This window comes from Bison bison, unplaced genomic scaffold (genome assembly GCF_000754665.1).
Source record: "Bison bison bison isolate TAMUID 2011002044 unplaced genomic scaffold, Bison_UMD1.0 scf7180017864133, whole genome shotgun sequence".
Classification (NCBI taxonomy): domain Eukaryota; kingdom Metazoa; phylum Chordata; class Mammalia; order Artiodactyla; family Bovidae; genus Bison; species Bison bison.
In genome coordinates this window covers 864917-878382 of record NW_011494705.1, presented here as the reverse complement: position 1 = coordinate 878382, position 13466 = coordinate 864917, and the positions used below count along the sequence as shown (strand labels likewise).

Here is a 13466-nt window from a genome sequence, read left to right as displayed (position 1 = left end):
TTATTGTGTTTTTACCTACTTTGCTCTACTTGTAATGTTTTTTATTCCTTCTCGAACTCATTCTGCACTCTATGACAAGGCTCTAACTTGGCTCCTGTTTTATGTTTCACTAATGTCTTTGTTACTTTGCATTTCTGAAGTACTTAGTCAGTTGCACCACCATCATGTACTTACAGATTGCCTTTTAAAATGGCTTTGTTTTTTCATGTACATAAGCTAAATAAATATGAATATATGCTCTAACATTTAATACAGTGGTAGAATGTAGTAGTTGTCATTAATAGTGTATGAATATAAGAAGACGTCTGTGTTTGAATTGTTTCATTTGTAAATTCAAGGTTTCATTGTGTTGTAATACATATATAAGGTGTTTGTAAACCTTATATATGTTTTCAGTTCATTCTCTTAGTTGTGTCTGACTCTTTGTGACCCCATGGACTGCAGCACACCAGGCTTCCTTGTCCATCACCAACTCCTGAGCTTGCTCAAACTCATGTCCATTGAGTCGGTGATGCCATCCAACCATCTCATCCTCTGTCATCCCCTTCTCCTCTTGCCTTCAATCTTTCCCAATATCAGGGTATTTTCAAATGGGTCAGTTCTTCGCATCAGGTGGCCAAAGTATTGGAGTTTCAGCTTCAGCATCAGTCCTTCCAGTGAATATTAAGGACTGATCTCCTTTAGGATGGACTGGTTAGATCTCCTTGCAGTCCAAGGGACTCTAAGGAGTCTTCTCCAACACCACAGTTCAAAAGCATCAATTCTTTGGTGCTCGGCTTTCTTTATAGTCCATCTCTCACATCCGTACATGACTGCTGGAAAAACCATAGCTTTGACTAGATGGACCTTTGTCAGCAAAGTAATGTCTCTGCTTTTCAGTATACTGTCTAGGTTGGTCATGGCTTTTCTTCCAAGAAGCAAGCGTCTTTTATATATGTTATGTATAAATATATATATGTCTTACATATGATATATATGTAACATACATATATGTTATTTTATATATGTTATATTTTTTATAAAACTAATATAATGTTACAATCTTGTGTTACATGTCATATCTCTTAATATTTAAAATATAGGTAAGCTGACTTTCCAAGGCACTGATTTTTAAGAACTTTAGTCAGCCACTGTTGCTGATGGGCATATGCTACCTTACTAGTGTTGGGAAGAAATGAGATTTTTTTTTTTTTTAGTAATTAACGTCTTTGGGGAAAGAAACTACTCAAATTATCATAAAGCATCATTTAATTCCAGTGCAGTCACCTAAAATGAAAATACTGAAAAATTTTCCTTTTGGATATAAAAATGTCATTTTCAAATAAAGGTTTTTCATTGTATCTCACTTTAATGTTAGAGACTGTAGACACTGTAATTTTTTTTTTTTTTTGCATGAGCCATGTGATATGTGGGATCTCAGCTCCCTGACCAGGGATCAAACTCGAGCCCCCTGCAGTGGAAGCATCAAATTTTAACCACTGGACCATTAGGGAAATCCTGAGACTGTAAACTTTTAAGTTAAAAAGTAAAATGGGCACGATTTATAGTTTTGAGAAATATAGAGTAAAGTAATAAGTACTTTATTATTGGGGGAAGATAAATTTAAGTAATAACATTATTATTGGAAAGGAAACCCAGAACTTGATATGAGAAGAAAAATATTTCTGGGGACTTCCCTGATGGTCCAGTGGTTAGGGCTTTGTACTTCCACTGCAGAGGGCATAGCTTCAATCCCTAGTTGGAGAACTAAGATCCCACATTCCATGACTGGTGCAGCCAAAAATAACCACTGGACAGTACATTCTGATATGCTAACTGACAGTGCGACTCAGTGAAACCATTCTGGTGACTTACCTACCCACCTTGAGATACTGTGGTGGTAATTATTTTACCGTCAACTCAATCAGATGCTGGCTAACATTCCTACACGTTCACTGCTGTTTATTTTGTAGCCTATCCCTCGGCCAGATCCAGTGCATAACAATGAAGAAACACATGATCTAGTACTGAAAACCAGATTAGAAGAAAAAAGTGAACACTTAGAGCAAGGACCCATGATAGAACAACTCAGTAAAATGTTCTTTACTACCAAGCACCGTTGGTATCCTCGTGGACAGTAAGTGTTTTCTTTTCTTCTTCATCTCTCACTGAACACTAAAGAAATAACACAGCTTTGTTTCTGTTAACAGCCTTCTGAGGTTGTACTTTGCCTGAAGGAGTTAACACCCAGTATGTTCACCTACTGAACTCTGCTTTTAAATCTACATAAAGTGTAGCTAAAATGAAAGTATACTTCTTTTCTTCCCTTAATTTAGTGGGAGGGTTTAATCAAAGCTTTCAGGGAATCTTGCAGGGGTTCTTAAAATTTTTTCTATTTTGTGATATAGTCATTTAAAGTATTGTTTTTATTCATTGTCCTTAGAATATTTCTAACTAGATATCTGTGCAAAGTTTTAAATTCGTTATAACAAAGCACAGCTCTTCTTTTCCACTTAAAAAAAGCCTTTCTCTCCCTTAATAATCTTTCTGTAATAAAATGATATTTGTGCATCAGTTTCCAGGGGAAAAAAATCTATGATTTTTTTTTTTTGCCACTGTAGTGTCTATTTTAAGTTAAAACAATATTTGTTTTTAATTTATTGAAGCATAATTGGCTTACAATGTTATATTAGTTTGCGGTGTACCTCAAACTAGTGATTCAGTATTTTTATAGGTTTTACCCCATTTAAAATTAATACAAAATAATGGGTATATTTTCCTGTGCTGTGCAATATATCCATGTTGCTTGTTTATTTTATACATAGTAATTTGTGTTTCTTAATCTCGCACTCCTACCTTGCATCTCTCCCTTCTCCCCACTGGTTACCACTAGTTTGTTCTCTGAGTCGGTTTCTGTTTTGTTATATATGTGTGCATGCTGAGTCACTTCAGTCGTGACCAACTCTTTGCAACCCCATGGACTGTAGCCCGCCAAGCTCCTGTGTCCTCCAGGGGACTCTCCAGGCAAGAATATTGGAGTGGGTTGCCATGCCCTCCTCCAGGGAATCTTCCTGACCCAGGGATCAAACCTGCATCTCTTATGTCTCCTGCATTGGCAGGCGGATTCTTTACCACTACTGCCACCTGGGAAGCCCATTTTGTTATATACATTTGTTTTATTTTTTAGATTCCACATATAGGTGATAAAATAGAGCATTTGTCTTTCTTTGTCTGACCTATTTAACTAAACCTAATACTGGAAATTTCCTGGTTGTCCACTGGTTAGGACTCTGTGCTTTCACTGCCGAGGACATGGATTCAGTCCCTGATTGGGAACTGAGATCCCACAAGCTGCTGTGTGTAGCAAATAAATATATTACATCTTCTTTATCCATTTATCTCTTGGCTACCATAGTGTCTTTCAATTCCTTCACCTATTTTATGTACCCTTCCTTGATTTTTCTTTCTTATTCAGTACCCACTTAGTTTATACATGCAGTCTATGTTTTTCCCTCTTTGTAAATTATAGGAAAACAGGTTAGCAAACCATTTATATAGCTCCATATCTCAGTCACTGCTGTATTCTAAGATTTCTTTCTATGATTCATACCATTGCTCATGTTTATCATTTATTTCTTTCCCATCATTGAGATATTTTAGTTCAAGCCCCACCTTAAAATTTTTTTTATAATGGCTTTCAGTACTTGTTTCCTGCATGTTTCATATTGCTGCAGTTTTCTTGTGATCTTTTGTTCATAACCAAATTGCTGAAGTTATAAAAGTTCTGTGTTGGTTTGTAATTTGAAGAGGAAAGACCGAAGGAAAGAAGACCATTAGGGAGTCTTAAAACCAAATGTGTAATCTTCAGACTTTTCTGTCTAGTACCCCACCTGTGTTTGATCTTAATTACTGCTAATTAGCTTTGACTGCTAATTAATTTAATCTCCTGGTATGTCTTCTCCCTTCAGGATTACTAGGCATTTTCAGTTCTAAGCAGACTTTAATTAGATGCAGTTGATTATCCCAGTATCTCTCTTAATAAAGAGTTCAACATAAAAACTCCAGATGCTAGCTTATGTGTACAGAGAAAAGTTTTACCTGTAGGCATTGCCATTGTGATGCATCATCTTTCACAATTTTAATGTGTGATTACTGATACTTAACAAATATTTATTTGGTATGTATATATATAGATAGTTTGGTTTAATGGGAGCCATTTTCAAGTGTTGGTTTCTAGATTGTAGAGAACATTTCTTAAATATCAGACGGGATATACAAGGATATTTTACTAAATATTCCACAGTTTTAAAGTTATAACAGTTAAAAGAAAGGGACCCATTATGAGTTTACTACTTGGGGCTATATAACATCTTTTTAAATAAGTTATTGAAAGGTATAAAATACTTGTTTTTAAAGTATTTTAAAACAATTCAGAAGCATTTAAAGTATAAAATAAAAATCTTCTTTATACCTACAAATGCTGTCTTCCCCGTAGATGAACACTGTTAAACTCTCCCTATATGAATAACCCAACCTCATATTATACTCAGTTCTGTGCTTTTTGAACTCCAATAAAGTAGAACCTTTTCTGAGAGTATAACTGTGTTAAAGAGGCTAGACTGACTTAAATCATCTTATCTCTGCTACTTACTAGCTAGTTATTCAATCTTGTTATCTATTGAAGAAAATAGAAATAATAATGCTTAATTTGCTTGGTGGTTTTGAGATAAAATATAATCAAACACCTGGCATACAGTATATGTACAGTGGTAGTGATAATGATAATTAATACTGTCTCATTGTCTCCCACTCACAGTTTTTCTCTTACTCTTTTTGAAGCATCTTTCTTTTTTTTTGACTGTGCCATGCAGCTGGTAGGATCTCAGTTCCCTAACCAGGGACTGAACCCAGGCCAGGGCAGTGAAAGCACCAAATCTGACGACTAGGCCCCGAGAGAGCTCCCTGAAGCATCTTTTCTTAAATAGGCTCTTTTGAGGTTTAGTTTGCATACTTCAAGTTTACCAGTTTTAAGTTTACAACTTTGTGATTTTTGACAAATGTTTTAAGTGAAATATTCACTAGTTCAAGTATGTAAATGTATATACATTGTAACAAATATATACTGCTAGTGGTAAAGAACCCACCTGCTTGTAGGAGATGTTGAGACAAGAGTTGGGTTTCTGGGTGGGGAAGATCCCCTGGAAAAGTGAATGGCAATCCACTCCAATATTCTTGTCTGGAGAATCCCCTGGACAGAGCAGCCTGATGGGCTACAATCCCCAGGGTTGTAAAGGCTCACATAGGGTCATACTTACAACAATCAAGATGATGCTGATCAGAGCACCAGTGACCAATTTCAAGATAACTGTCAGAGCTGACTGTACTGTTTTCTGCATGGAGCCCCCTCCCTCTGTCTATAAGAGCTCTTGCCCACCAACTGTCAGTCGGGGGAGTCAGCCTTTGAACAGACAGCAGTACCTACTCACCCTGGGAGCCAATCTCCAAAATAAAGCAAACTTTCCTTTCCACCAGCCTTGTCTACTTACCAGCTTTTGAGATGCGAGTAGCTGAACACCCACTTTGGATAACAGTTATACAGCTGTCTTGCGTAGTTATTACATGCTGTACATGCTGAGTATAATATTCAGCATATCATTATTGTTATTCTATTGTTATTATGACAACTGTTGTTATTTAGTCTTGTTGGACTGTTTTCCTTTGTTTCTACATTTTCTCACTTCTCTGATTAAACTTATTCATTGGCTAATGTTTTTCCACAGACAGAAAGCAAGCTGAGGATATGTGGGAGGGCGGTCAAGGGCCTTAAGGTCCTGCTTTGTTTGATAATCACTACCACGATCATAATATAGACTGTGTTCATAACTCCAGGAAGTTCTCCTATGCCTTTTCGCATTCTGATCCCTCCCTATAATCCTCACCCTTGGCAATTACTTGTCTGCTTTTTATTACTTTCTAGAATTTCATACAAATGGGATTATACAGTACATAACCTTTCGTGTCTGACTTATTTCACTAAGTACAGTGCTTTTGAGATTCATCCATATTGTTGTATATACCAATAGTTTGTCCTTTTTTATTTCTGAATATTTCCTTGTATGGATAGACCACAGTTTATCTGTTAACCAGTTGGACATTTTGGGTTCTTTCCAGTATTTTGGCCGTTTTATTTTTTTAATTAATTTGGACTGTGCTGGGTCTTCAACTCTGCCTGGGCTTTTCTCTAGTTGTGGCAAGTGGAGGTGACTCTCTTGTCGTGGTGCACAGGCTTCTCATTGCGTTAGTTTCTCTTGTTGCAGAGCACGGGCTCTAAAGCATTTGAACTTCGGTGGTTGTGGCACGGGGGCTCAGCAGTTGCAGCTCCTGGACTCCAGAGCACAGGCTCAGCATTGTAAGCATGGGCTTAGTTGCTCCGTGGTATGTGAGATCTTCCTGGATCAGGGATCAAACCTGTGGCCCCTGCATTAGCAGAAGGATTCTTATCCACTGCATCACAAGGGAAGTCCTATTTAAGTTTTAAACATTTTTATTGGAGTATAATTGACTTACAGTGTTAGTTTCAGGTGTACAGCAGAGTGAATTAGTGTGTGTGTGTGTGTGTGTATCTCCATTCTTTTTCAGGTTCTTTTCCTGTATAGGTTATTACAGAATATTGAGTAGAGTTTCCTGTGCTCTACAGTAGGTCCTTGTTAATTATCTATTTTATATATAGTAGTGTGTATGTGTTAATCTCAGTCTTCTAATTTATCATTTCCCTCCACCTTTCTCCTTTGGTAACCCTAAGTTTGATCTCAGGATCTGTGAGTCTGTTTGTTTTGTAAATTAATTCATTTGTATCATTTTTTTGTTATTGTTGTTGGATTCCACATGTAAGTGACACCATATGATACTTATCTTTCTCTGACTTACTTCACTTAGCATGGTAATCTCTTGGTCCATTCATGTTGCTGCAAATGGCATTATTTCATTCTTTTTTATTGCTGAGTAAAATCTCATTGTATTATATATATGTACCACATCTTGTTTATCTATTCCTCTGTTGATGGACATTGAGTTTGCTTCTGTGTTTTGGCTATTATAAATATACTTCAGTGAACACTGGGATGCATGCATCTTTTTGAATTACGGTTTTCGCTGAATATATACTCAGGAGTAGGATTGCTGGATCATATGGTAGTTTTGTTCTTAGTTCTTAAAGGAATATTTATACTGTTCTCCATAATGGTCGTACCAATTTACCTCCCCACCAACAGTATAGGCGAGTTTCCTTTTCTTCATACCCTCTCCAGCATTTATTGTTTGCAAACTTTTTGGTAATGGCCATTCTGACTGGGGTAAACTACAGTAATGCCTCATTGTAGTTTTTTGTTTGTTTTTAATTAATTTAGTTTTTAATATTTTGACTACACTGGGTCTTTGTTGTGGCATGTGGGCTTTTTGTTGTGGTTTGAAGGCTTTCTTTTGCTGAACTGCGTAGGCTTCTCTTATTGTGGAGCATAGGCTTAGTTGATCCTCTCCCTGACCAGGGATCAAACCCATGTCCCTTGTATTCGAAGGTGGATTCTTAGCCACTGGACCATTGGGTAAGTCCCCCTTATAGTTTTGATTTGCATTTCTCTAATAATTAGTAGTGTTGAGCATCTTTTCATGTGCTTTTTGGCCATCTGTCTGTCTTTGGAGAAATGTCTGTTTAGATCTTCTGCCCCCCTTTTTTATCTTCTTTTTTTGGCTGCACCATGAGGCATGCCAGGTCTTAGTTCCCCAGCCAGGAATGGAATCTTGCCCCTTATATTGGGAGCATGGAGTTTTAGCCCAATGGACCACCACAGGAGTCCCGGCCCATTTACTGATTGGGTTCTTTATTCTTTTGATATTGAGCAGCGTGAACTGTCTGTATATTTTGGAGATGAATCCTTTGTTAGTTGCATTGCTTGCAAATATTTTCTCCCATTCTGTGGGTTGTTCATTCATTTTGTTTATAGTTCTATTTGCTGTGCAAAATTTTTTATAAAGTTTGAAGGGTTTTTTTTTGTTTGTTTATGCCAAGTGCAGCATATAACCCTGATCAGGGATTGAACTGGTGAATCAAAAGCGTGAACTTAACCGCTGGACCACCACAGAAGTCTCCAAAAGTGGGGTTTTAAAAGGAAATATAGTTGTATTTGGTTTTTTTTATCCAGTCTCACTTCTGACTTTAGTATCAAGCCATCTTACGTGCTTTTGCTTTTGATTTTCAGTACTTGCACTCTTCTTCTGCCATTTGCCCTTAGCCTACTTTTTTCATGAAATTTGATTACAGTCACTTTGAATAGCTACCACCTCTAAATTATTTTAACTATAACTTATTAGATACCCATTAACATTATATTTGTGGGTAATTTTTTGGTTTCATCTTTTGCTGTCATTCTGTCTTCATCAGGAATGTAACTTCTGTTTTGTAATTTCCTGGAAGACCTCTAATACAGTATCTTTACTATGATGTCTATGTACTAAGTCACTGTCTGATGGGATATTATCTTACCTAATTATCCTTCCAGTTTCTTGAAGGTGTTGTTTTTCTTTGAAGCTGTATTTTATGGTCGTCTTTGGGTTGGTGCATTGGTAAATTTCCCTGTTATTCTTGGAAGTTTTATTTTCAGAGTTGACCTGTTAAGTCATGAGGATTTGTTTAATTTCCATTTTATCTAGGTAGGTCACCTGTGCATTAAGATGTTCTTTATTATCAGATTCTGAATAAAGGTCAGCAAAGGCTTTATGATCCCAGGGTGTTGGCTCCCTCATTCAATCCTGAACCTGCTGCTGCTGCTAAGTCGCTTCAGTCGTGTCCGACTCTGTGCGACCCCATAGACGGCAGCCCACTAGGCTCCCCCATCCCTGGGATTCTCCAGGCAAGAACACTGGAGTGGGTTGCCATTTCCTTCTCCAATGCATGAAAGTGAAAAGTGAAAGTGAAGTCGCTCAGTCATGTCCGACTCTTCACGACCCCATGGACTGTAGCCCACCAGGCTCCTCCATCCATGGAATTTTCCAGGCAAGAGTACTGGAGTGGGGTGCCATTGCCTTCTCCGAATCCTGAACCTACCTGCATTTAATTATTGACCTCACCCACAGTGGGGTGGACTGGAAGCATAGGTAGTATGACTGTACAGAATTGATGCTGAAATAGTCCAGTAGATTATAAACACTGGGCGTTAGGTTATCTCATATATGGAGATCCACTGTTAGAATTGTTACCACTAAATTTATGAACTGGATATTACTGTTTCCTAATCCCAATGATCTTATTTACTTTAGGATGACAATTCAAAGAGTCCTCTTAGATTTGGGCTTTATACTGAGACTGGGTATAGAGCTGTTTGAATTTTCAGGGTGAGAATGAGCAATGAGGAAATTCGGGCTGAGGGTTTGGGATTAAATTGAAGTTTTGGTTCCCTCCCCTCTGCCTTTTGCCTATTTTTATAGGCAGTTGTGCAAAGATTGATTTTTAAAAAATATAGCGTATATAACCATGAGGCTCCTGCTACTTCCTATTTTATGATATTATAGGTGATGAAAACAAATTAATTACCCTAGCTAAATCACTACATTACAATTTACCTGATGTAATGGGACTTTGAATATATTCTGTGAAAGGTACTTCTTCTACAAATCAATTTCTTTGTACTCCCTATAATTTGCATTAGATAGCTCCTCTGTATACAGGTGTTGAGGACCTGATTGTGAGTCATTTTGCTCTTCTCTGCAGCCCCTGAGGTGTCTCCTGTTGGCCTTTAATGTCGCCAGTACTCAAGAAGCAGAACGTATCAGTGCCCTAAGTTGCCAGCATCTGTGTCCAAGCTCTTCTTCCTGTCTTTAGTCTTCCTCAGTTGGGGTGAAAAAAATAAAGTCAGTGGAGCATTCCTTTCATTATGGTTCTTTGCAGAACACATCATTTTAGCAACATTGCAGAGTTCCTAGTGGTTCTGTTTGAGTTTTCTGTTATTTTTCTCATTAATTCAACCTTAATAAGTTTGCTGAAACTCTTTTTTTACATATTCAGAGTTCATATACTATTAATATCTTGGTTTCTCTTGCTGATTCCTTTTCATTTCCCTTATGTCTAAATTTTGGAGTTCCCCAAGGATCAGTCCTTGGTTCTCTCATCTTTTCTGTCCGTTCCCTAAGACAGTGATCTCATCCAGTCTTCTGGGTTTAAATACCATCTACATTGGCTCCCAGATCTATCTCTTCCTGTCCATTGACCTCCAGACCTGTATTTCCAGGGGCCTACTTGACTTGTCTAATGGATATCCTTAACTTAATGTGTCTTTAACCTTGCTTCTCATGGTCTCTCACAAACCAGCTTCTCCTGCAAGTTTCCCTGTCTCAGTTAATGCCAGTTCCATTCTTCTAGCTGCTTGGGCCAGAAATCTTGGTGCCATTCTTAACTTTTCTATTTGTCTCACCCCCAACATCTGGTCTGTTAGCAGATCCTGTTGCCTCTATCTCCAAAATGTATCAATTTGACTGTTTATCACCATTCCCTCTGTCATCATCCCATGTGTGCCACCATCTTTAGCCTGGTTCATAGAAGGAACTTTCTAACTGGTCTCCCTACTTCAGCCTTTGCTTTCCTGCAGTCTGTTCTGAGCACACAGCCAGAATTCTGTTAGTTATTATAAATTTTCTGTTGAAAAACCTCCAGCAGCTTTCCATCTCACTCACGGAAAACTATAGGCCTTACCTATTATCTACAAGAATTTACATGATCTGATCCTCTTATCACCTTTCTACTCTCATTTCCAATTGTTCTCTTCCATCTTCAGGCTGTTGCAACCTCATGACCTCTTTGCTGTTCCTTCAACATGTCCTTCCTTCCACCTCAGACCCGTTATTTTTGTTGTTGTTCAGTTGCTCAGTTGTGTCTGACTCTTTGCAACCCCGTGGACTGCAGCATATCAGGCTTCCCTGTCCTTCACCGTCTCTCGGAGCTTGCTCAAACTCATGTCCATTGAGCTGGTGATGCTGTCCAACCATCTCGTTCTCTGTCGTTCCCTTCTCCTCCTGCTCTCTATCTTTCCTAGCATCAGAGTCTTTTCCAGTGAGTTGGCTCTTCACATCAGGTGGCCAAAGTACTGAAGCTTGAGTTTCAGCTTCACCATCAGTCCTTCCAGTTCAGGGTTGATTTCCTTTAAGATTGATTGGTTTGATTTCCTTGCAGTCCAAGGGACTCTCAAGAGTCTTCCCAGCACCACAGTTCAAAAACATCAGTTCTTCAGTCCTCAGCCTTCTTTATGGTCCAACTCTTACATCCATATGTGATTATTGGAAAAACCATACTTTTGACTTCCCTGGTGGCTCAGATGGTAAAAGCATCTGCCTACAATCTGGGAGACCCAGGTTCAATCCCTGGGTTGGGAAGATTCCCTGGAGAAGGAAATGGCAGCCCACTCCAGTATTGTTGCCTGGAAAATCCCATGGACAGAGGAACCTGGCAGGCTGCAGTCCATGGGGTCGCAAAGAGTCGGACATGACTGAGCGACTTCGCTTTCACTTTTTCACTTTGACTATACAGACCTTTGTTGACAAAGTAATGTCTCTGCACTTTAATATGCTGTCTAGGTTTGTGATAGCTTTTCTTCCAAGGAGCAAGCATCTTTTAATTTTATGGTTGCAGTCACTATCCACAGTGATTTTGGAGCCCAAGAAAATAGTCTGTCACTGTTTCCATTGTTTCCCCATCTATTTGCCATGAAGTGATGGGACTGAATGCCATGATCTTCGTTTTTTGAATGTTGAGTTTTAAGCCATCTTCTTCACTCTTCTTTCACGCTTATCAAGAGGCTCTTTAGTTCTTCTTCACTTTCTGCCATAAGGGTGGGGTCATCTGCATATCTGAGGTTATTGATATTTCTCCCAGCAATCTTCATTCCAGGTTGTGATTCATCCAGCCTGGTATTTCACATGATGTACTCTGCATATAAGTTAAATAAGCAGGGTGACAATATACAGCCTTGATGTACTCTCCTTTCCCAGTTTTGAACCAGTTCATTGTTCCATGTCTGGTTCTTACCTTTGCTTCTTGACATGCATATAGGTTTCACAGGAAGCAGATAAGGTGGTCTGGACCATCTCTTTAAGAATTTTCCACAGTTTGTTGTGATCCACACAGTCAAAAGCTTTAGTGTAGTCAATGAAGCAGAAGTAGATGTTTTTCTGGAATTCTCTTGCTTTTCCTATGATCCAGTGGATGTTGACAGTTTGACCTTTGGTTCCTCTGCCTTTTCTAAATCTACCTTGTATATCTGAAAGTTCTCAGTTCACATACTGTTGAAGACTAGCATGAAGGATTTTGAGCGTTACCTTGCTAGCATGTGAAATGAGTGCAATTGTATGGTATTTTGAACATTCTTAGGCATTGCCCTTCTTTGGGATTTGAAAAACTGACCTTTTCCAGTCCTGTGGCCACTGCTGAGTTTTCCAAATTTGTTAGCATATTGAATGCAGCACTTTAACAGCATCATCTTTTAGGATTTCAAATAGCTCAGTTGGGATTCCATCATCTCTTCTTTGGAGTTTTTATCACTGAAGCCTTCCTTGGCCAACTTGTTTATCTAATTTTTCTGTCTAATACACTAGAATGTAAGCTTCATGAGAGTAGGGATTTTGTCATTTTTTTGTGTACCACAGAAACTTTAGTGCCTAAAAATGATGCCTGCTATGTAGTAGATGCTCCACATATTTAAAAACGAATGAATAAGTGAATGATTCTGATTTTCATAGTATCTCTTAAAAAAGAAAATAGGTAACATAACTCCACCAAATGTAAATTTATGTTGGAAAAAAAAGGATGGAAGGATTGAAAGAAGTCTGGATTGAAAGTAAGAAGGATATGGAACATAATTCTAAATTTCTGAAATATAAAACGATGCTATAAATATATGAGTAGCAGTACCTCTTTAAAGAGCAACTTGAATATTTTCCCATGGAGGCAACAAAAATTAACTCCCACCATCACTAGGAGACATTGAACATCCAGCTGCATTGTGAACTAGAGGGTGAAGTACTATCCTGGACTAAGAGCTGTTGACAAATCTTTCTGATATCACTGAGTCATTGTGTAATTTAAGAAGGATAACAATAAAACTAGTACAGCCACTATGGCGAACAGTGTGGAGATTCCTTAAAAAACTAGAAATAGAACTGCCTTATGATCCAGCAATCCCACTGCTGGGCATACACACTGAGGAAACCAGAAGGGAAAGAGACATGTGTACTCCAATGTTCATCGCAGCACTATTTTTAATAGCCAGGACATGGAAGCAACCTAGATGTCCATCAGCAGATGAATGGATAAGAAAGCTATGGTACATATACACAATGGAGTATTACTCAGCCATTAAAAAGAATACATTTGAATCAGTTCTAATGAGGTGGATGAAACTGGAGCCTATTATACAGTGTGAAGTAAGCCAGAAGGAAAAACACCA

General features: G+C 38.2%; 1 protein-coding gene across 2 annotated transcripts in view; it reads left to right on the top strand.

The window, feature by feature from the left end:
- Positions 1-13466, top strand: part of MRPL42 (mitochondrial ribosomal protein L42) — a 30942-nt gene that overhangs the window by 13864 nt on the left and 3612 nt on the right. For both annotated transcript variants that reach the window (XM_010839699.1, XM_010839698.1), the window contains one exon: positions 1953-2116. In XM_010839699.1, the coding sequence (XP_010838001.1) occupies positions 1953-2116 (164 nt within the window). The remainder of the gene's footprint in view (positions 1-1952; positions 2117-13466) is intronic.